The following is a 25,529-nucleotide window of genomic DNA, read 5'->3' as shown; positions in this document are numbered from 1 at the left end:
CTGTATAGCTGCTCTCCCTCTTCTGTCTGGAGATGCAATTTCACAGTGGATTTGTTTGAAATTCTCCCATTTGCTCCTTTGGGAAATTCCCTCTCTGCATAGGGAAGGTGGAGTAGAAATTAAATCACACCTCCAAAATGAAGGCTTTGTTAAAGAGAGGAGTATTTTAAGTTGCTCAAGGATTTGGGGGCAGCCTTATCACCCTATTTAAAAGTGGTGATCTTTCCTATGTGTGTTATGTAACAAGAGGTTCAGCCTTGTCACCAGCACCCTGCCCCAGACCTCCACAAACGTCACTGGAATTGAAAACCCTCCAGCAGAATGAAGATCAGAAGGACTGAAGGACCTGCTGGGTTATTAAACTAGGGGACAAAGATGATTATCAAAAGGCAGCACCTTCTACACTTACAGCCCTTTTAGATGAGCTGCATCATGGTCACAAGTGAAAATTAAAGTGTTATCGGGAAGTAGATACAGAGCCTGCTGGTCTTCTGCTAATAACAAACAACCTCTTGCCTAAAATAAAGCTGAATGTGATGAAGGTAACTCCTGCATGGTTACCTTGACCTAACTTTTCCAAATGCCATAAATGCCATGCAAGTTTCTCATCACTTTTCTAAAAACTATGATTGCTTTCAGGGAATAATAAGTTTTTAAGCCACCTAAAGCATATTTAGGAAACACATCTGATATGAGAACATCTCTTACAGTACAGTTTTGCTCTTTGAGTCCAAAAACCAGCTGCAGACTTGGCTACCTAATTTTTTGAGACAGGGTGCACTATTTTCTTTTACAAAGCCTGCCACTATCAAGCATTTTCAGAGAGCTTCTATCCAGGATTGGTTTCTGTGCCTAATATTTCTTGTATCTTCTGGTATGAAAAAGAGAAGTTTAATACATTTGAAATACCAATGTATTAATATAAAATAAATCATGCCTAGATTAACTATATTAGCAGTTAATATAGCCCTGTTTATCTATGGAACCACTACTAATAAATGTGTAACAGGGAAAATAAGAGTCAATGCAAAGACAAATACTCAAAAAGACTCAAAATACTGCAAAGCCTCAAAATACTAAATTGATGGGTTGTGTGCACCCATACCTTGAATTCTGTCTTGTCTTTGCTTCCCTAGCCTGTGTCACTTTCAGGTTTGTGCCTGCATCTGATCACCAAATCAAGTCCTTCATCTCCAAAGGAATGGTAAACAGTCATCACAAATGTCATCACTGAGGAGAAGAGAGTCTTTTGGTGGTGCTTATTGGCAAGATACATTTTGATATTGAGCATGAACACCCATGCAGAATACAGCACCATGTGACTGAAATTCTGCACTCAGAACAGTTCTTTGCCCTGAAGAAATGCCTACCTCCCTATTTCACAGAACCACAGAATATGCCCAGTTTGATCATCGAGTCCAACCCCTAGCCCTGCCCAGAGTCATTCCCAAGAGTCACACCACGTGCCTGAGAGCATTGTCCAAACTCTCCTTGAACTCTGCCAGGCTTGGTGCTGTGTATTTGTATTTGTTGTTTTTATGGGTGTAGGAGGCAGTAGGTGCAATTGCTACAGCTGATGTCCTGCCTGCACTCTGATTTCAGGTGTGTTAGTGAGTTTTAAGCTGTGCAGTGCCAGAGCTGCTACCCAGGCAATGAGCAGCACCCAGTACAGCATCACAGTCAGTAACTGGTTTGGATTCCTTACCGGAACTAATATTCCAGACTCTAAGGTTGAGGGGTTTTAATACAATAAAGATGTATTTTTCCAACTGGCACAAGCAAAACCAAACATCAGACCCATCAGACCTTAATTTTATAGTAAGATAAATTTAAGATAAATTTTAAGATAAATAAATTTAGGCTGGTGAGCACTCAGACAGAATACCCTGCCAGCTGCCCCTGTCTGTTACAGACAACTTTTCAACTCATCTTGTGTTGTCTCAATGCCATACTTCTAGGTAAAAGCTGTAGGCTAAACTTCATGCCTGATCACCAATACTCCACAAGAATCAGCTTCAAGAACATACTCTTTATCAAATGAGCTTCTTTGTTCTGAACCAGCTTTGTGGTGGGCACAGCTGAAACACAGTGTGCCCATCAGCCTGGCTATGGGTGAGAAAGGTCTGGGTGTCAGCTGCAAGGTTTAGCAAAGCAAAGAAAGCAAGGTCCTAATTCTGCAGGGATGCACAAAGACACTTGGCTGGTTTGTAGCCATTTTCAGTTTCCCAGCTGTTTTCAGCCCACAGGCCATATCTATTGTTTTGACACTAGACAAGTACTATGGTAGTTTCAGCCAAACTTTCTGACCCCCTGTGCTGTCAGGGCCTTAAAGCTGTCATGGAGCAGCAAGGGGGCCCTGCTCCAGCAGGGAAGGCAAGCCAGCAGTGGAGGGGCAATGTAGGGCAGTGACCTCACTGCTGAGGGTGCAGTCCCACAGTACCTGGAGAGCTCCATCTCAGCACAGCACTTGCTAAGACAGCAGAGTAATTAAAATTGTAGTCTCCTATTTTATAAAAGAGGCACAAACTACAAGTTTTGATAATTGCAGTGCCACAGCATCATAAGGTTAACTCATTGTTCAGGGTTTTTTCTTCAGCCCAGATTCAGATTCCCAGTGATGGGAATCACCAGGGATGGTGTCACAAATGAGCGAAGCAATTTGAGAGGATGAAGAAAGCTGATAGATGTGCTCCTGTCAGTCACTCTCTCACAATGACCACGCCACAATTTCTGCTGAGTCACTTGATTAAGTTATTGATGTTATGGAATGTCCTCTGGATCCCCTTCCAGAAGGGGAACACACAAAGGTATTAAATCAATCCACAGTTTCAGTGAATATTTGATGAAGGCAGCTACCCTGTGCACAGGCTAGAGACAACTAAGCAGTATAGCAGAACAAGAATGCTTTCTTCACTTCTTCACTTCTTTGAAGTGCTCCTTCACTTCAATTCCATGTCTGTTTGTCCTCTGTTCTGCAACCATTCAAAACCACCCTATGGTCCACATATTAAGGAAACCCTACTAGACTAGAACAAAATTATTTCCTTCTAGAGTCCATAAGCTTTGTGGTATTGTGACCAGTTCAAAGTTCAGTGAGACAGGAGAGTAGTACCACTATGTTTCAGCTTCATGCTTCTACTTTCCCTCTAGTATTCCTGGTGGGAAAAAAAAATCTTTTGGCTTGGAAATAATAATAATAATAAGCAGCTTTTGCTTATGGTCTAACATTAGGAAGAAAACCAACCTCACAGAGACGCTATCAATTCTTCAGTAATCAGGGTAATTATTACCAACAATTCATACCACAGCTAGCACAGCAAAACTCCCACTCTAACTGTATTTAACTTTGTTTATTGAGGACAACAGACATCTTTTCTCATATCAAAGCCTGAAGAGGGAATTACCAACACATTCTGGCACACAATCATATTCTTTTAAAATACGCTATTATACATCATGAGATCCCTGAAACCAGAGAAGTTTTCATAAAATTCAGACCACATTATTTCAAAAGGTTTGTAGGGGAGGGATAAAAATGATAGTAAAAAAATGATAGTACAGTCAATGGAAAATCAATTGAAAAAGGAAGCAGGAATACCCCTACGATGTCAGCACATTTCCTGAAATGCAAATCAAGACACCGTGTTGTGTGAAATCGTGTCTGCTCAAATTTTTAAAAAACTTGAAATCCTTATTGCTTATTTATTTAGTTGGATTGTTGCTATATACAGAGTATGAAAAATATATTTTTTGGGTTACAAACTGAAAAATACACAGGAGGAAATTGAGTATGGAGTTATGGATGTGTGACAGTGCTATTCACTTTGACATAGCTTGGATACTAAACAGGAACGAAGTTCCACTGATAGTCAACTCAAAGGAGTCACCTGCACGAGGCCTAAGAAACAGCACTAACTGAATAACCACAGAATGGGTCAGGCTGGAAGGGACCACAGGGGGTCACCTGGTCCAACCTCCCTATTTAGTCATGGTCATCCCAGAGCATGGGGCACGGGCCTCAGGACTGAGGCCAGGTGGTTCTTGAACATCACAACCTCTCAGGACAATCTGTTCAGGGCTCAGTCACCCTCACTGTGAAGGGTGAAGTTCATATTCCAGTGGAACTTCCCATCAACAGTTTCTGCCCACTGCCTCTTATCCTATTGCCGGGCACCACTAAGGAGAGCCTGGCTCCTCTCTTGACACCCCCTTGATTTCAGAACTAAACAATACATATATTACTGACACTGAATCACAAAGAGAAACACACCAATTTTTAATTTTGAAGGTCAGTGTTTTAATTAGACTTCTGGGCAGAAAAGAAATATTGAGTTCTCATATGTATTATTCATTATAGAAGTAGAGCATGATAGGTTCCTTCGTCAGTAGAAAAAATTACAAAAAGTTGCTTAACTAAAAGTATCAAATGCAAAAGCAATTTTTTTCCTTTGTAAAAGAGTGTTACATTTTACAAGAAAGTCACATTGTTTCACTGGCAGAAGATGCTTACAACAGTGATGTCATGTTTCAAACTTTTCAGGGTTTCAGAAACAATGGTATAACCCTCAAAACACAGATATAATCCACAATCAAGACATAAACCACAGTACAGAGTAGATACGACACATTATTCATTGTGAGGAAAGTACTGTAATATAAACAACTATTACAAAAATATGCAATAATTATAGTTTAAGTCTTAAATTTTCATTCAGGAATATCTCACCATGGAATAAAAAACAATTCAGACTTTCCCTTGTCAAATGGACAAAACAGAGTAGCTATACTGGCATGCTACTGTGCTCAGGTAGCTGTAACTTAAGTTTTGGTGATTCTGGTCTCATAACAAGCTTAGACCTAACATAACAAGCGATTAACAAGCTGAACAGCCTCAGCTTTGTGTGATTTCCTCCACAGTCACACTGTCCAGTTACTCTGCACTGTTCATAAAAACAGGCGAAAGCCTGAAAAAACAAAAGTTATCCCAGTGGCAATTATTCTGCCATCCCATTTGCCACTTGTGGACATGAATTCTTTACTGAGGAGGCAGGTGATACTTCCTCTCATGTGGATGTCCTGATCCTCCACCTGGAGAGAGTAAGAGAGGAATTAAATACATTCAGTGAACATTAAAGCAAAAAACAAGGACTTATTAAGATAGCATGCAAGAAAAGTTACAATTATACATATCTTCAAAAAAGACACATGCCTGTCCAGTTGCTGTGTAATTATGTATGTATGTATGTATGTATGTATGTATGTATGTATGTATGTATTCTGAGATACTGGAGGATAAAGTGCATGGAGCTCTTTTTAAAACTCTTGGGTGACTGTAACTTTTAAACCTTACCGAGTTAACAGGTTGGGATAGTGAATCTCATCTGTGCCTGGTAGATCTGACTCTATGAATTCAGGTAAGGATAATATGCTGTTTAGAACCAGATATAAGCTATATTTACAAATATTTTCATAGTGGTTTAAGTGTGCCTGTGCACTATACTGCTTTAGTTAGAGAGTTCTATTAGCAAAGCAGCACTCACAATGTAAATTAAATCTTTTCTCAGCACTGAAGTTCCACCAGGTCCCACCTGCATTACAGTTCTACCAAAATCCTACTAATCAGAAGCATGGTTGAAAGTAACACCAGTGTGGAAGACTTGACTCAGTATCTTGCAAATGAGAGGCTGCTTGTATTATCAGCAGTTATGTGTTTTACAGTGTGCTAAGGCTGAAGTGAATGTACCCTTTTGATGCAATTACATTCTGTAAAGAAATGGGGAACTAACAGTGATTTCCACAGTTCTTAATGCTCAGTTTATTTTTAGGTTCTTATAGAATGAGTTAACACTGTGATGCAAACCAATGTATTAGTGGTCTTAACTTCTAATTAATGAAGTTTGTCTACCAATTGGGTATATGGCCTGTGGGGTGGTGTTGCAGCCACAAACCTAAAATCCATAAATTATCAAACAAGAAACAATAAGGGAAAGTCTACCTTCCTGAGGCTTAGATGTCCTGCTCTGAGTAACACAGGTGTGCTTTTATCCATTTGTAACACAGAGCCAAGAAATTTATGGAGAGCAGTTAAATGAATAGAATCAAACAAAAACCACCCCAACCTTCCCAAAATGCAAAAAAAGCCACAGCTGAATTCCCTGCACTCAAAATACAGCTTGAGGATGAGAGGCTTATTACAGCAGCTGGGTACAGCAGCTACTATTGGCCATATAAATAAGGATGCCTGAGTCCAGTTCTTGTTCTGCCTGAGGGGTTCAAGCCATCCTCTCAGAGAAATGCCACTGCCATCTCGGGTTGATGCTTTCTTGGTGGAAGCACTCTTTCCTCCACTGGTGAAGCTGAGACATTGTCACAGAATTCTTAAACATTAACTGATAAGAAAGAGCAAAGGCTGCCTAATCATTATATACACTCCTGATACAGAAGATATGGGTCCCATGGTTACTGGCCCATTACTTTTTACTACATTTAATCCAGTGATTTATGTATTATATGCAACAGCAGGAGCCATAACAGTGTGCCATGGAAAGGTACACAGAGGATGGGATAGACAGACAGCAGTATTATTACTAGGGAGTTTTATCACATAAGCTACCATGAACAGAAAATAGCTGTTCCTTTTTTCTCTCTCTTTGCTGAGACACACATATAACAGACAACAACTACACAGAGAAGTAACCAAATACCTGTGCTAATATTAGCAAACTTAGAAAAAGAATTTTGCCAAAATGAGTCATGTTGGCAGATCACTTTAAAAGGAGCTCTAAAACATTGCAGGGCTCTTTTATAAGGACAGATGTATTTTTCCAATAAACCTGTTTTACTTATAACACAGGCAATTTAACTGCAGTTATGGGATCATGTTTTAAGAGTGTCCTGAGGGTAGGAAATGGGGATAGTGTAGAAGAAGCCAAGATGTTTAATAATGCTACTGAAAGACATTTATAACACAGCAGCACAGTTACAGTTACTTTGTGGAATACACCTAGACATAAGATCTCTGGAGCTGGTCAGAGATTATCTGACCCCTGAATACCAGGGGTCAGTTTTTTTCAGATGGTCAAGAACGGGTAATAATGACCAGTCTGGGTTTTGCATATGGTCAGCATACATACTCTATATTGGAGCTTTATATTTTACATAGAAGATCAAAGAATATTATTTGTGAATCAGATGATATTATCTTACTCTGAAGCATTCAACAGTGGCAGCTGAAACACATTTAAGACTTCACAGTATCTATTTATTATTTATCATTCCTAATCACATCAGCGATCTTATTTGAAAACCTCACCTGGAAACATAAAAGAAATTCAGGCTCTGCAGACTTAATAAAATAATTTCTTAGACACCTCTATTCCTTTTGCTTATTTTCTTTAATCTACATGTATGTGCTTCAACTCAGAGTAACGAGGAAGTAAAACTGAATTAAGCCAGATCAACAGTGTTATCCACTGTGGTGTTTCACTGAAATGTCTGTTCTTTTCAAGAAGTGAGCCAGGTGAATGACTTAGGATTAATGCCAGGGCAAGAAAAAACTTGCATTTGTATCACTTAGGCAGTGACCTGGAAGCAGGGACCCTGATATAGAAAACCATTCAGGAATGTGTTTAACTTTATTCATATGCTTGAGGGTTTTGCTGAAGTATGAACAAAGATCTGCAGCTAAAGACTTCAGGCACATTTCTCTGCAGCTGTGCCAATTTGTTTTAGAACTGTTACAATTTTAAACACAGTTCAGCTGAGAACAAGCATGAAAATTACAAATACCACATGAAAGCTTATTTCCCAGAACACTGTGAGTAGAAGATGATTGCAGATTACAATGCTACACTTCAGCTCACCCTGCAGAGATGGTTTTTGCATGGGGCAATACAAAACTGTGTAACTGATGCTGATGCCTTGTGAAAGCTGACCTAGAACAGAGGCTAGACAGAGGTAAAGCATGAGGTAGGTATTTATTTAAAGGCCTCAATGGATACACCTTGGGCAGTACAGGAGCCCAGCCAGGGCTACACCCAAGATGAACCCAAAATGGTCACAAAAATGGATGACTGGTTATGAGGGCTCACATTTTCATAAGTTCTGGTCCATTAGCATATTGGAGTTAATTGTCCAATTACAGCTTTAGGTTATGAAGTCCCATCCTTCTTGTTTTGCCTGTTCAGTCCACACTGTTTATGCTCTTGGGCCCTAAACTAGTATGGATTGTCCTCGGTCCCTAGCTGGAAAAGGACTTGTTCTGTCTACCTACTCTGTGAAGAGAGCTTACCAAGCCTTAGGATGAAGCTCAGAACTACACACTGAAGCAGCACAGAATCTGAAAATTATAAAAGCTAAAACTTAAAGTACCAATGCAAGTTTTGCTGCTGACTGCTGTAGGGTTCCTGCACACATAAACATGAACTGGAGGTAGACACAGAGCTGTTACACTGGTGGTAGGGACAATTCCAAACCCACAAACATGTACCCATTTTTTACCTTGGGATTGCAGATGTCTTTGTGTGAACTCCCTCATCTGGTTATGATATGGAGAAACAATATGACTTCTGTGTGGCTGTTGTTGGAACCTGGGATTAAAATCTCTTTGTTCTCTTCCTGAAAAACAATATTCACTAAGCAGCTCTGACAATATGTAAGATTAAATGGAGAAAAAGAGAGACAATGTATTCTTTTTCAGGAAGCAGCATTTCTTAGTTTTGTGCCAAAATACTCAAGCACAATTATGATCTTTCCAAGCTAAAGTCAGCCTAACAAGCGTGGTTCTTGTCCTTATTTCCATCTATGCACATCATGATTACAAGCTGTTAACAAGTGTATTTAGAAACCAGATCAAAATTTTATGACACAGATTTGGAGACTGCAGTCATTAAAACAAACAGAAATCTCTCTCCAAATTGGAATCACAAATCATAATTAAAATGGTTAAATATAGCTCTCAAGGAAAAGCAGATGCTACCAAGGTCTGGTATTATAAATCACCAACAGATATCCTCAATTTTGAGTGTCCAGAATGAGCTTGTTGTAGAGCCATAACAGAAATATTGCTGCCACATAATGCAAAGTACTGAACTAGCAGAAAATAATGCTGTCTGTTGTAATTTGCTCAAGGAATTCAGAAGGGGTAATTTTTATCCTCACAGACATTACAACTGATCAGGTATTAAGCAGGTAGTAAATATGAGCATAAACACTGAGATTCAGTGTAAATTATTTCAAAGTCTTGAAGCCTCAATATTCAGGCTGATACGTGATTGATTTTAAAAACCTTTTAGATGTTTTTTACCCCAAAAGTCAGGCAGCTCAGGTAGGGAAAACAAATTTGCACACTGAGTTCTTTAGCAAACTGTGCCAAAAAGTTGGTGGAAATAGCAAGGTCTTGAGCAAGAAAGCAGAGTTTTTCAAACTGCCCAAAAGCTCTCCTATTTTGAAACATGTCAGTGAATACAATAAGAAGTATTTCATCTTCAATGCCTCATTCCGACCTTCAACTATCAATGTTAAATAGCTCCCCTGAGGGATTGAAAGAAAAAGCTGGGCCATTTAATTTCTCCTATAAAAATATCTTTAGTCACTGAATAAAGAGAGATGTTTCTGTCAATTAATGATACTTATTGCATATATCTCACTAGCTATGTACCTAGATGGAAATATTATTCTATATAAATTCAAATCAAATTCACAGAAATTGCTAAAAAAAGTAAACATTTTCTTAAATTTTCTAAAAATTTTCTTAGATCTATTCATTGCTTCTTGGAGAAAGAGCTTCAAATTTACTTAGCTTGATGGGATGCCTATGCAGCTGCTGTTGCTGTTGAAGGATAATTTAGCTCATCTATATATTAACTTTATTAAGAAAATTCACACAATGCCAACCTGTGTTAAATCCATTCCCTCTTGGTCTGCTATGTATTGTTCTGTTCTTTGCCATGCAAACCTTGCAAATGAAAGACTTCAAATTCTGGAAGGGTGTGTACAAAGACTCCTGCAGAGAACACAGTTAAAAATCAATGACTCTCCTAGTCTTCTTTCTTCAGGTATAGCACAAATTAAACAAATACACAACAACTCTAAGACTTAGCCACACTTGTGCGTGCATGAAGCTGGTAGATCTGGTTCACACTTTAACAGGAATAAAGTTTGAACATTTAATATTAAATGTGGATACCTGGAGGGACAAGTAGGGGTGCAGAAGAAATGCTTTCCCCTTACTCAGTGAAGTAGCTTTTCCTTCTCTGCTCACATCTGCAAATCCCTTGCTGTCCTGTCCTATTCTATGACCTTGCACCTGTAAATATACTTGACTAGAGTTCCATCTGCAATACCTCAGGCAGAGATGGTTAAAGCCTCCAGAAAAGGACTGATGAACTCATGGAAAATACACCAGTTAGAATCAGTCTCTTAATCTCATACATTAGAAACAGAATTTACCCAACAGCAATACATCTGCCCCAACTCCTGGCTGATAAACATAACTCAGTCTAAAAAGAAATGGGGGAATTAAATTCAAGTGTTGGCCTTGTGGTGTGATGAAAAATTCTACTGTCAAAAGGACAAGCTGAAGCTATTTAAGGATGCAATATTGAGAGATGTGATACATCCTCAACTTTCTCTGATTTCTGTGAGCTTTGAAAAAGTGACAGATCTTAGAATGTATTTTTTTTTCTGATTGGTACTGGGCATTTACTACACAATGAAGAGAATTAGGAAAAGAAAGATTTTAGAATAATAGCTTAATTTGTTATTTTCATAAAACTGAACTGATTTTTACAGGATGACACTTCCTTTTGAAGATGACAGGATAAGCCAAAATTCTGACAAGTAGCAAGACTGCAGTAACTAGAGAGATCTTAAATTAAAGGTAGCGTCTGACTCCCTGAATGAACCCTGCTGAGAACTTCCCTAACTTCCCTAATACATTTCTTGAATTAACAAACATCTTTAGAGAGACTTAACTAAAACCCACAGGTTTTTTTTTTTTTTAATTTTGTTTTACCACACAAACTGGGTCCAGCCTGTGAACAGCACAGAGAAAAACCTTTCATTTTATTCCTGGGAGAATAAACCCAGAATGTATGGAGGTGGGATGAAAAGTGAGATCAGAAAAGAACAAAACATATCAATTATGCTGACCCCATGATGTAATTTGGTTTTAATTTTAAAAAATTGACCATGAACATACTCATTAGTGAGAAGCACAATAAAAAGACTAATAAAGTGATAATATCATTGCCTCACTTCTTTATGAGACTATTATAGCCAATTTTCTGTGTGGATAAACAAGCTAATATGATTAGCGTTTTGAAAAACAGAACTTGCATAATTATGAGCTTAGCATAATTTTGTAAAAAAACAAGATGGCTCTATTTTTATTCTTATCAGAAGCTGTCCATTTTTTTATCTTTAACAGCTGCTAGGCTACAAAGAGCTGAGCTACACAAAAACTTGCCTACAAAAATATCAACTGTATTTAGTGTATACATTTTCTTCTTTTGGTATAAGAACCAAAAGGAAGATAGGAAGTAAACTCTAAGATGTTAAAAATGTTTGATACACATGTAAATATTTAACCAGGATTGTATTTCCACTGTAATTGTCAGAAACCTATTAACTGTAGTTAAGCCTATCAGATTCAAAACAACACTGGTTCTGAGATTGCCTCAAGACCCTGAAGTAATGCAACTGTCCAGATAATAGAGAAGGGATCCTAGGAGTTAGGAGACAAACACTGAGCAACCAAAGGAATAATTTATTCCTATTATTTTTCTTTTCCATAACAAAACATACAATGTAGAATAACTTCTTTTCTGAATACAATACTGTCACTATCACCAGAATAGATTTGTGGTGTTCAAGGTTAGATTGTTAACAAAAAAGTGCTGAAAAATCTTGGCTTCCAGCAGCACATTAAGTTCTGCCAGGAACTAAGTACCATTTTTATTTATTAAAGTTGAACTTACAATAAGAGGAAAAACCAATCACATACACTTGTTCCCTTGCCAGTGTTCCCAACTAAACTGGCATCTCTTGGCAATTCTCCCCAAAACAGATTCTTGCCTCAAACTGATAAGCTGGAAAGCTATTTTATTAGTCTGGGTACATATCTCTGCCATATATGTACCATAAAATTGTACCTAAAAAAGAAAAAGGTATTTAAACTACTCTGAAAGTTCACATAGCTAGAGTATTTTTCCTCACAACAGAACAGTTAATCTGGGGTTTGTTTAAAACAGAGCATCAGGCTTTTAAAAACCCTAACCTAGATATTTCAGTTGACCAAGCATATTTCTAACTCTGTTCTAGGAAAGTAAGATCTTTTTTCATCTTCATTATAAAAGAGAATAAAATAGAACTCCAACACTAACACAAGATTTTAAAATGTTAGCTAAAACTTACTACATGACACATTTAAAAATATCTGTATCAATTAATATAAAAGTTGTACAGATTTTAATTTTTATCGTCAAAGTTATCTACTAACCTGAATTCTACCCAAGAGGAAAACAAGTATCAATTTCATTTTGGATACTTTTCCCATTTATTCTTTAAACCCTCTATTGTTTTGTAAAAGCCCTGTTTGAAATTCCTGGACGAACCATTAGCCCCATCCAAAATCTACTGAAATCAACAGACCAATTAATAGGAACCACAGGATTTGGATGGAGGTTATGGTCCTACTCATATGATTGAACACATATGGAAAGGATTATTCTCCTCCTTCATGCTAAAAACACGTTCATTCCACCCACTCACAAGAGCTGCACTCCTCACTTCAGACCAGCATGGTATGCAGCTGGACACAAAATCACAAAAGAAAACCAGTTATACAAAAACAACTGGCACTGATGCATAAGATTAAAATAAATCAAAACTGAAAACTTTTTTCTCTGTAATTATTTTACCTCAAGTGATACATTCAGTAGCAGGTAAAAGCATTTCAAAGGTAAGATTTTCAAAAGTAATTAAATGATACAGGCTTTTCAGACACATTAATTGAAGGTCTTTAGAGCTACCTTCCCAGATGGACACAGATCTACTCAAGCATCTCTCCACACATTCAGTGCTGGTGGGGCACAAGGCAGGTCTGGTTTGAGGCTTCACCAGTGCATCAGCACAGTCTAGCACTGAGTCCAGCAGACCCCACCTCTGAGCCTGGCCATGCTGCCCCTGAGCAGGGCACAGTGCTCAGCAGGACCTCCCTGCCCAGACATGTCTGAAATCACACTGCTCTTTTGGTAACACAGCATGCAAATCTTATAAAGGCCCAGATTTGTAAGATAAAGTGGAACTGAGAACTAAATCAGTACTTAGAGCTACAGGAAGGTACTTGGTGAGATTCTAAAAGAAATATCCATATTTACCTATTCTAAAAGAATGTACCTTCTAAAAGAATGTACCTTCTTCTGATTTGCAGTTCCTCTTTGAATTTAAAATTATAAAAATATCACTCTAAAACATTTGGGTTTTTAAAGGTGTTCTTAATATGTTGCTTAAAATCTTATGGGACAAAGATCTCAATATCTCAGTACTAGAAAACCATTGTGGGCTTTTTCATTTTTGAAATTGACAACTATTTTCTTTCTATTATTTTCTGAGTAGTGGGAACAAAAATAAAGGTAAAATTACAGCTTCCTTCATAAGCACAGTTTTTCTACTCTTTTTTTAAAAATTACTTTTTGTGGACAGAATGAAAAAGGAATAAGAAAGAGAAGAAAAATACAAAGAAAGGGGAAAAGTGTAAACATGAATACAAAACCAACAAATAAAACAGACAGGTACATTTCTACAAAGAGTGCAGAATTAAAAGGAAGTGATTACTTACATTGCCTTCCAAAAGTTCTTCCACAGAGCAGCCTTGGTGTGCCTTCTGGTATTTTTCTTGAAAAAGTTTTCCATCAAACACTCCCCAAGGCATCAGATCATCCATCCTGAATGGAAAGCCACAGGCACTGTTGGCCATGAGCAACGTCGTAAGGCCACGGATAAGGACAGCACCCAGATGTACAGCCCTGGATTCTACCTGTGCAAGCTGTGAACACACACACACACAAAGGCAAGAAGTATGAGCCATCTTACCATCACATACAAACACACCAGCAGCAGAGAAAATTGTCAGCTGTCCTGATGTTGTGACAATGATGGCCCTCTAGTCCACAGCAGAATTTGTCTGAGCGTTCTGTATCCAGTTTTATTCAATAAAGTGGAAGAAGTGAAGTTTAACAAACACAGCATCTCATTCAAGTTTTTAAGACAAATACATTCAAAATGTAAATGGAAAGACAAAGTAAATGGCTCCACAGTATTTTTCAAGCATGAGCAGCTCTGCAGGGAAAAAAGTTCTGTTAGTGGAATGCAAAACATGAACTGGGAGTACAAATTGATGTGTACAGTGATCCACTGACCTTCCAGAGTTTGCTTATCCCGGAAATGTTACAGCGTTTAGAGATCATTTAAATTGCAGCATTTGACAGAACAAAGTTTATTTTCTATCCTAGCTTTTATTTTAAACACTCCAGAATTTCCTTTGACTGTAATCTGAAAGTCAAATTATTTCACTTCAACCTGAATGTCTCCAGAAGAAATACTGGAATCGTGTAACAACATTTAGAAAATGCAAAATGAGAAACTCGACAATTAAAACTCACAGCCAAGATAAACTCCATGCGTGAATTTAACATCCTGTTGTGGCAGAGGACAGCAAAATAGAAAACCTTGAATCCAGTATGGGGAAAACTCTGATTTTAAGTATTGTTTAAACAGTACAAAGCTCTCAGTGGGCAATGCCTTTTCCAGTCTGTGCCACAGCAGTCTGTTAGGATCAGGAGAGATTCATAACAGTGTGGCCATCAGTACTGTAATCCCTGGTAGCTGGTGTACCCTTAGGGTATAAATTATGCCAGAAATGGAATAGTATCCAAACCAGTCTGGAACAGAAAGGGCAAAAAGTGACTCAAATTGTCTTAGCTCTAGCTCCTGCAGGGCTGTGAACTGTTTGTCTGAAATGCAATGGAAAGGGTTGGCCATTATTACCACATCTTACACCTTGAAAGATCTCCAAAAGACTTAAAGGTATGAACATACAGCATCAGTGCCTTATGTTTTAAAAAATGACAAGTAGTAGCAAAATCTGTGAAATGTAGTACTAACGAATCAGAATTTTTCCTTCCTAAGGTCCACGTAACAAAATCAGGAAACCTTTGCTAGCAATAAAGAGCTACAAAGCTCCTTCCAAAAATGAAAACCATAAATTGTTTGGAGAATAGAGCCAGACCCTGGTGAAGGAATTAGGTTTTCTGCACTATTATGCAATTAACTGAGTTCTGTTGCAAAATTTGACTAGGTGAAGCTGACCTCTGTGATGGGGTTCTCCCCAGCCACAGACTAGGGGCGGTAAGGTTTTGTTAAGCTGGCTTGAAGATACGAGGTGCATCTCCATGGGCTGCTTTCTGCAAAATGCAAAAGCAAAAGAGGACTCAGATATGAAGATGCAGGCAGGGAGATGCCAGGCAGGGAGGTTCAGAGCCCTCTGGGAAGAACTTCTGTCTCTAGTGATTCCTGGAAAGGCATCAGGCTGGCCACCAGGGCACTGACCCAACATGACAGTCAGTAGCTGAAATTCATCCAGTGCAGACAACTGGCGACAACCACTGGCATCCAGACAAATGCAGACAACTCCAGCTAATTTCACAGAACTGTAGGATGGTTTGGGTTGAAAGGGACCTTAAAGTTCATCTAGCTTCAAGCCTCCTGCCATGGGCAGGGACACCTCCCACTAGAATTCGAGCAGTCATTTAGAAAACGAAAGGTCCATATTTTTCTGATCGTGACACTTCATATTAGAGTAAGGAGACTCTCTCCTGCCCTCCCTTTAAAACAAATGTCCTTTCAGTAGGGGATAAGGCCACTGAGTTTCAGGAAGTTATTGCCTCCAGATGTCAGCTACCATTTTGCCAGCTGAGACTAGTAACTACATGCACACTCATAACTCTCTTGCTCTGGCATGTAAAGCAGGGGTTTGCAAACTGTTTAATGATGCTGAAGGGTACTTGAGAGAGGAATGTGGTTTAAGTGAACCAGTATTTGTACTAAAGTAAACTGCTAGAGTGCACACAGTCACTTATCATGTTGCAGCTGAGATTCTCACATTGCATTTACTAGATTGTTTCTGAACACCAGATCAAACCTGCTAAGGAAAATCTGCTAAGAAAGTGTATCCACATCATTTACAACCCTAGCTGTGCTCCTTTCAGTTAAACTTTGAGATGAAAAAGAAAAAATAAAGTTGCTGGTGACAGGCTCTATGGTTAGAAGACCTCATTGTCTAGGGATATCAGCCCAGGACTTTCCTAAAGCACTTTAGTATTGGGGGGTGGAGGGTTTGTGTGTGTGTGAGGGATATCAGGTAAGGCTTGGTGTTTTGATGGAAATTAGCATAGCAAGACCAATGCAAGAGCTATCAACAGTGATTTCTTTATTTTAAGAGGATAGGAAATACACTGACTAAAGGGTAGTTTCTGTTTTCCATGTCTGGCAATGAAAACCAAAGAAAATGAAAGCACAGTGAGTCTGTAACAATGAGGCTGTGCACATGGCAAACCAGAGTGGCCTTGCCATGGGAATGCTCACAACTGCTTGGTGTCTGCAATGTAAGACATCATGATGGGAAGTGGAAAATTCCAAAAGAAAAGAAGCCTTGTCTTGCAGGGCATTACACCCTCGAGATTACTTCCTTACGGAAACTGTGTCTGCTCTTTTTACCATTTCTATAAACTCATGACCCCAGTGAACCACGTGAGAAGCAGCCCTGTGATCTCACTGCTGCTACTCCTACCAGCAGCTGATGACATTTGTGTGAGAGACACAGGGAATGTGTGAGAACTGCTCCTCCTGCACCAGCTGCCTCTGCTGTGTTCCTGCTGCTGAGCCTACCAATGGCAGCTCCCCACCCTCCCAGCACTTGGGGAAAAAGAGAACTTTCTGAAGACTCTGAACTCAAAAGTTCCCAGTCCTTTAGCATCATTGCAGCAGAGATTACTGATATCAGAGGCTTGATCTGAACTGGGTAAGCTCTTGAAAAGAGCAAGAGAAGTGCTACAGCAACCCCAATACTATGCATGAAATTTTTTTCTAACAATTTCAGAAATCTTTTTGCTAGAAGACTTATATCACTGAGTTCAGGCCAATCTCTGTGGCTGTGTGCATGTGCATTGGTGACAGAAAGAGGCTTGGCAGGGTGGAAGGTGTTTGCTCACAGCCTCACTTTGCAAGTCTAGATGGAGACTGCACATCCTGCTGAAGAGTTTTAACTTACAGGAAGAGAAAATACATGCATCTTGTATATGAAATGCAAATTTCCAATTCAAATTTCATCTAATAAAATAATAACTAAAAAAAATAATCGGAATGTTTTAAGGAAATACTAGTAGTCCTCTGACTCTTCTTTGTAGATAGAAGGGATTTTTTTATAGAGGTATAAACCTTGTACTATGCATTTTGAAAGCTGCACAAACTATTTCCAGGAGCATACTAAAAAAATCATTTGTCCCTCAACTGATTGGAGTTTAAAAGCTTCAAATTCTGTCAAAATAATAAATAGGTTCTATGAGAGTTGAAATGTGAGGGTGAGTATCTGAACATGCCAGATGTCAGCAGACACAGCAAAGCCATCTCACCATCTGAATTTCTTGAAACCAAGGAGAAAATATATGATGACAATTACACAGTTCTTTACTTGTGCTACTTTACATGTCCTCTGTATCTCAAGGTACTAAATACAACATTTCATTTAAAAACATGTTCCTTTAGTAGAATTTTCAACAATATTCTGGGCATGCTCTTTTTCAATGTAAAAATTCTGTGTTAATAATTGTTACTTAGGTTAGAATTTACTTTTTTCCTGTTCTGTTGCCTTCTGCCTGTGGTGAAGTTGAATACATAAGAAATGACTATGGCTAATATTTTGACATAGAAATTTAAAAAGAAAAAGCTTTAAAATTACATAATGCATTTCTTCACTCCTCCCTTCCCCACCTTCTTCACCCACCTACAAAAGAACATACCTGTTTTTGTGATAAAAGGGAAACCATAACACTCAAGGACAGATCAGTATTTGATGATTTCTAGTTAAAATGAATCAATTCAACAACAAAAGTTACAAATCAATATAATTTGTTCCATGCAATAAACTGCTGGAATTCAAGTGGTAGTGATCAAAATCTGTGTACTTGTCTGGTTTAACCAGCTCCTTTTGGATCCGTTTGAACTCGGTATACCATCAGTATTGCTGCTTCTGACAATAACTCTCCTAGCAGCCACCTGTATCTTAAATGATCAAATATTTAACCATAGGCAATTTGTGCTTGAGTAATAAAGGCAGCAGGCAGATCCTATCTCAGGAACTTGTCACTAGAACAGTAAGGCTTAGCTTTGCCTGAGAGCTCTAAGGCACACCGTGTTCTAAATATAGAGAGATGAATGCTCAGCTGAGACAAGTCTTTGCAATGGAAAGCATCACTGAACAACCTCAACCCCAGACAGAGAGCAGATTGTCCTGCCTTCAGCCATTAGTATAAATTCCTAGTGGGAGCAGGCAAAGGATGCTAAAGCTCCTGCACACCGGAGCTCTACTCTCAGTCTGGAGGAAAGGATAACCTACACTGGTGCAATGTTGGTAAATTACAGGAGTGACACCCTGCAGAGGTGGGCTGATGAAATAGTGCATTTACTAGGCATCAGTCAGCTTTAAGCAATAAGCTGCTGGGCCCTGTCAAACTGAGGGGGGAGAGGAGTGCCTGTATTTTGAAAACAGACTAAGGTTTATTCTGATGAAAGATTAAGGCTTAAATTAAGCTCTTCCTGCTTAAACAAGGTGTGTGCAAAGGAAAACGGGGATTGAAAAGAGATCCTATGAGGGCATTGGCTGTAACAGAAACTAGAAAAACCAGTTTTTAAACACTTCTAAGACTTTGAAGTAAATATTTAGCTGTAAACAACCCAATTGTTTAGTATTTATATGTTCAGGAAAGTTTATTTACTGGGTTTTATCAAGACTTTGATGTAAAATGATACCTCTCTGTGGAACAACACTTGTATTTACATTAAACCAAAACCACCACTGAAGTGAACTTTAAAAAAAAATTAAAAATTGCTTTTACAATTAAACACCATTAAGCACAAATAATAACACAGAAGTATTACTGCTAACCAATTTGCAACCAGAAAAAATTTCCTTCAATCCCAAAAAGATTACATCTCATTTCTTGTTTAATTTTCAAAAACAGTTGCTTTTATCATATCCACAACAAATCCCAGCATAAGTGACACTTCTTTAATAATTAATTTCACAATTAAAAAGTTTAGTCTTCTGAGCATATTTATTCAGTTCTGCAATGGACAGCACATCAACACCTGCAGAAAGACTAAAGTAACATTACTTCCCTTATTTTAGCCACAACTGCTCAACTCTGATCTAAAGTGCTAGTGACAGTCCCCAGTACCTATGAGATCGACAGAATGCTGACATCAATTTTGAATTATAGTCACCAAGCTAACCATCTGACTGTAGCCCAGACAGCAGCCATGTCCCTTCTACAAACCTGTATGGGTTTTATTTTCTAGTGTCTTAAATGTTTGTTCACGTTTTTAGATACATACTTATCCTTGAACCTCCTCACCTTTCCATCACATGGATAGTGTTGAATTTAGTTGGTAGGAAAATACATTTTAATTTTTTGGGACTCTGAAAATTCTCGTAGCCCTCTGTAGTGATGTCTCCCTCTCATATGGATGCCCTAATGAAAGTGATGCCACAATAAAGTTTTGTCCTGTTGGGCAACTTAGAGTGCCTTCCCCATCTTCCCTGCTGTCTATTTAAAAAAACCAGCAGTAAGTATTGCTCTCCCAGACTCCTACATTTCTGTCAAATGCAGCTGAAATTGGCCAACACAATCAAATGTTATTAGGGGACACAGAGAAAAAAATTAGAAAGCATGCAAAAGGTCACTTCTCTTCCAGTAACTTTCCAATGTAAGCCTTCAAACACCAAACTTTTCCCACTCTTTTACTTTCTGACACTCACTATATATTTCTGTATTCTACTCCACAATGTCTAGCTCCATTACCAAAATCTTCAAAATGAGGGTCTTCATTTGCTGCTGCCTCATCCTGACCATACTCCTGATCTGAAGTCCCTATCCACACCATTAACCAGCACTATCCCTTAGTTTAATCATAGGACTGGCTCATGAAACACAGTTAAAAATCAGTATTCTTTATCTTCCTCCCTAGATTCAGAGTGGAGGTTCAAGGTTCATTCAATTGTCCTAATGCAGGATCATCCCCTCTCTTAAGCTGTTAGAGTTTAAATTTCTTAAGGGTCTGGTTTATTTCACACTGCAAACAACAGAAAGATCGGTGAAGTTCACAGAATTAGTCCTGGCAAAATTTATCATGTCTGCAGCACTGCAGCTTCCAGAAACATTATCACAACTGTTACTCATGTCATAAGCTCTTCAAATAAAACTGTCATTGAACCAAGATACCTTGTGTAGAGAATTCCAGTAGAGCAAATATTGCCTGCCAGCGCAATATAGGTTTTGTAGGGGTTTATTTTGCCCCCTTGACTTTCTTTGTATTGCAAAGCAGCTGCACAGTAAGATTGTTGATACTGCGGTTCACCCTTTGAAGTGATACGGGCCAAAGCAAACAGTTCTGGCTAAGGAATTTTCTAGGTGTTAAGTCCACAGGTTGAGGAGGAAAAGAAGAACTTGTCTGCTTCTATTTCATGACAATCCTGAGCTCCAAGACAAATCAAATGAGTCACACAGCAGCATTTCAGATGACCTGTGAAGGGAACTGACAAACTGTAACCTGTGATCAGGGATGTTCGAGATATCAGGATTTCATTTGAAACTAAGCTACAATAGAGTATCCACTTCCACAACACCTATTCCTTTCAAAATGGAAAATTGCCAGACACAGCTTGAAAGTTGCCGCCTTTTGCACAAGAATGCCAACCCTGTGCTGTGGTTTAGATGAATGCATACAGAGAAATTAAGAGAATCCTTGTTTGGTGCACACACCATAAAGATGGTCTTCTGAGCTATTCAAGAACTGACGACAAATTTAGGTTTTATAGAAAATAAAATTATTTACAATAGTATTCTACATTTTCTTGTATTAGCACTATGTCAGAGCAAATTAAAAATAAACAGGGAAACAGTTAATAGGAGAGAGAGAGAGTAACTTGGCCATTTTTAAAGACTTATTGAATACAGTGAAGAATGTTGTTTTAAAGAAAATGCATGCTCAGTAATAAGCCAAACTCTGGCATTGCAGTCCTTCATCCAAGCATCGGACTCTGCAGGCACTTTGCTGATAACACTTCAGCCTCAGGAACCGATCCCCAAACATTTTAAAACAAAGGGTACATTTTTTTTTTATTTTTTTTTAATGCCAAAGGTGCTGTGCCAAAATAAACTTCCTGCAGAACACCACTATGCTTTCAGCCTCCTGTAATTGAAAATTACTACTTAGCATTGCTCCTAGCCTGAACTATTCCTCTATTGCACTGGAACCTCAGGGTACAAACACAACATACAATTGCGTGATTTTGCTAGAAAGTTAAACATGCTGACATGTTGATGAGATTATAAACACTTAACTAAATCTGTCCATAAATCACTAATTTTCTTTGGAGGTAATACTCAACTACCTTTACACATTTGGTGTTTATTGTCCCTGTTTGTTCTTTCCTCACATGAAACATTGGGATTAGAATGTCTTAACAAGTGATGATGTCTTTGGATGCTAAAAAAGAAATGCTGGTAATGAATATTATAATGTCCTTTTATCGCTTTTCTCTCAACACAACTGTATTTCTTTAGAAAAAGTTCCTTCAACCACATCTCAGCTGTTTCTCAGTGAACATCAAATGAAATAATCCCAAAACAAAGATGAAGGGGAGGAGAATACATGTATGAAATCAATATTAATGTTAACATATTAAAAGTTCACTTTCACACAGCAATTTTGGCTAAAAAACTTATATTATTGAGACTACTGTTACAAGCAAGAACTAAAAACTGAACAATTTGACCAAAGTCACAGAAGAAGCAACAGATAGGACACTGGACACCGTCTTGACTTTTAACCCCTGGACAGCGGCCATGTCAATCCAGAATACACTTGAAAAGAAAGGGAACGAATCAGTTCTTGCTGTTTCTGACAACTTCCAGATGAACACTTCTACTATAGTAATTTGAAAACCTCCAGTATGTCCAGCAAAGCACTGTAGCCACACGCTTATAAATGCATCCACCTCTGAGCAGCTCATTTCAGCAAACACTTGGCTTCTCTGAAGCTGCACACAGCCATCTGCTCCTTTTTCCAGGGCCAGCCCGCACAGATGTGCAGCTGGCATTCCCGCGCGGGCGTGCCAGAGGCGCGGGCAGGTGCAGGCGCCCCGAGCAGATGCCGGGCAGGTGCGCGCGTGCCACTGCTTCCCGCCAGCTCTGCTCCCTGCCTGCTCCAGCCCCTGGATGTCACCTGCCCCGGGGGACACAGGTCGGCCCTCAAAGGCAGCCGGGAGCAACCCCACCTACGCCATGCAAACACCACCTCCAACCCCCACGGGCTGGGGCTCCTTCCAGCATACAATATGTAAGGAAGTGAGAACTATTGAACTCAGAAGTAAACGTACACTTTGACCAACACAAACTTGGCAGGAAAATGCCAATTGATACCAGAAATATTTATTTTCCCCTCTCTGTAATAAGTTATCTCTGACTTTTTCAAAGCTGTCAGTTTGCTTGATATTTTGGGAGAGCTTTATTACCCTCACTAACAAACATGTTTCACTTCCTGCAATATTATTTGGCATGGATTAAAAATTAACAGCAATTTTGTTATCTGAAATTCCAGAGTGTCTTTTACCTTAAGAGTCCTGAAATATTCTTTAAGCTATATACAGTCTAAAAGCAATTTATAACTGAAACATTGCTGCACTTCCATGTTGTTGAAACCTTGCTAATTATGAGCTACAGGACAGTAAAGGGGAAAACTCACAGAAACACACAGCAAAATTAACACAATTATGCAGAAACATGCAAGACCATCTTCCACAAAGGAATAAAAAATCCTCTTTTTAAGACCCTTGCTCAAAAACTTGAGCAAGATTTTCCCCCTGGGCAAACTGAACCCATCTAAACAAATGAATTTTTTTCACAAAATAGAAGAGATGACCTACAACTCAGCTCTCTACGTCTACCTGAAAGGAGGCTGTAGTGAGTTGGTCACTTCTGCCATGTTTCAAGTGAAAGGATGAGAGAAAAATGGCCTTAAGCTGCACTAGGAGAGATAAAGACTAGATAACAGGAAATTTTTTTTCACTGCAAGAGTGGTTAGGCACTGGAGTAAGTTGCCCAGGGAGGTGGTGAAGTTGCCATCTCTGGAAGTGTTCAAGAAGCAACTGAAGATGGCACTAAGGGATGTTGTTTAGGGGTAAATATGTTAAATTTGTTGAATATGTTAAATATGGTGGCACTGGGCTGATGGTTGGACTAGATGATCTTGGAGGCCTCTTCCAGCCTTGACAGTTCTGTGATCTAGTTATGCTGTGGTTTGTATTTGTGCCAGTTTCATATAATAGAATTTTCACAGCTATGTGAATTCTGGCATTGGGGCTCACTTCAACTGCAAAAAATGTTCAGGGAAATAGACTCTAATGATACTAATAAATATACCAAATTTTGTCAAGAAGAAAATGGGGAGAGTGGGGCAGAACACCAAGTCTGCAAGTTGAATAGGTTAGTTATGCCCAAGATTTCTTTTTAATATGCTTATGAACAACAGCAGCAAAAAAGGCAGAGCTAGTCAATAGACTAAGAAAACTTTATTCAGAACTTCAAAAGATGCTTATGAAAATAGCCACAAATTTAGAGATGGGTCTTTGAAAAGTGCTGTGAGCAGTGAGTAACTACAGCTCCTGGAACATAATTGTATTTGCACTAATGCTTGACCCATGTAAGTGCAGTGGAACTGTTCTATTTTGACTGCTTCATTTAAGATCTTGAGTATATGAGAAGAATATTTCTAATTTTAAACAGGGATTGAACCAATACCAACTTGGAATCACATCCCATACTGCTGCACTTTAGTTCCAGATTAGCCCAGAACATTGAGGAAACCTAAAGACCACAGATGAGAAAATGGGCTGGGGAGTGGTGCCAAGATCAGCAAATCACCTCAATCCCCCCTGCTCTCCACCACCTGCCAGTTACAATCCCGCCTATAATTTTTAGAACACTTTTGACAGATGCAAATTTTGAGGGAATATGAACCCTGATTCAGTAAAGCATCTGGGAATGCACTCAAATTCCATTTTAGTTACTACTAATGTACATTACAGAAACAGGTTTTTTGTATGTAAGAAGGGTTTATCCCTAAGATCTATACAATATTCTTACTTGCATTTTATGTTTTATTCAATCCAATTAGACTTCAAGCAAATATTAATTAGGAAACAGTCACACAGACACAATAAACATACACTCCTTGGGGAAAAAAAGGATTTTTTTTCAACAATCATATTTTGACAAATACAGATAACTCACAAAGGCTGTTTGGGGTCTGTTTGAAAAATATCACACATCATGGTGTTGACAAACATAGCCTGGCTTGCCAACACTTCAGGAGATTGAAATTACTGAGTGTTCAGAATCTGGGTATTATTTATGTCTTTCAATCTGCATGGCACAGAAGAAAAAAACACAGAAGAGATATAGCAACATCCTTTAAATCTGAGGGATCCCAACCAAGACACCTACACTACCACTTATGACTCCAAAACACAGTGCTATTTTACATGGATGTGGCCGAGTATCTCTGAGGAAAATATTCAGAGAAAAGTAACTTGTGTGATATTGGTATAAACCAAGGTAAACTAAAGTAATTTTGCTTCCATGACACTGCACAATGAAAAATACTCAAAAGTTCTGTGCAACTAAAATTCTTGCTAGAGCTATTTCCAGCTTTCAAGCTACTTAACTAGTTTGCTGAGTACTTATTATTATTATCATTCCAAGAGCTAATTAAATTATATTTAATACATATTGTGTGAAAGTTCATTTACAATCAAGTAGCAAAGACTCTCTGAATCTTATAATTTCATCTAAAATAATTGTGCTCATTTCACATCACTAACAAATTTAAATAACAAAAAGCTCGTAAAAATTTGAAGGACTATATTTCAGTGCTTGACTGTCTTATACCTCACAGGGAGCCAAACTGCTCCTTTTACAAGTGGTACAAAAGATGTTATTACTCTTAAGCAGATATTCTGGCAAAATGGGACATTTTAAAGCAAAGCTATCAAGGGTTTGAAAATGCCTTAAATTCCAGTAGTGATGTGCATGTCCACCCATGCACCTGCTATTAACTTTGGTTTCCCATTTTCTGACATATATTTCACTTCTAAAATAATTTATCAGGACCCAAAATTCATCTACTGATTT

At 38.5% G+C, this 25,529-nt stretch overlaps 1 protein-coding gene across 3 annotated transcripts in view; it reads right to left on the bottom strand.

Annotated features, from left to right (window-relative positions):
- Positions 1–3,335: 3,335 nt before the first annotated feature.
- FAM120B (family with sequence similarity 120B) overlaps positions 3,336–25,529 on the bottom strand; it is a 51,227-nt gene continuing 29,033 nt past the window's right edge. For 2 of the 3 annotated variants that reach the window (XM_050972205.1, XM_030235954.2), the window contains exons 7-10: positions 13,841–14,047; positions 9,895–10,003; positions 8,500–8,616; positions 3,336–5,088 (exon numbers count right to left, since the gene is read on the bottom strand). In XM_050972205.1, coding sequence (XP_050828162.1) covers positions 5,036–5,088; positions 8,500–8,616; positions 9,895–10,003; positions 13,841–14,047 — 486 coding nt within the window. In that variant the 3' untranslated portion in view covers positions 3,336–5,035. The remainder of the gene's footprint in view (positions 5,089–8,499; positions 8,617–9,894; positions 10,004–13,840; positions 14,048–25,529) is intronic. The other variant, XM_030235955.2, reaches the window with a different exon arrangement.

Source organism: Serinus canaria, chromosome 3 (genome assembly GCF_022539315.1).
Source record: "Serinus canaria isolate serCan28SL12 chromosome 3, serCan2020, whole genome shotgun sequence".
Classification (NCBI taxonomy): Eukaryota; Metazoa; Chordata; class Aves; order Passeriformes; family Fringillidae; genus Serinus; species Serinus canaria.
Note: the sequence above shows the minus strand (reverse complement) of the source record. Positions and strands in the feature narration are given on the sequence as shown.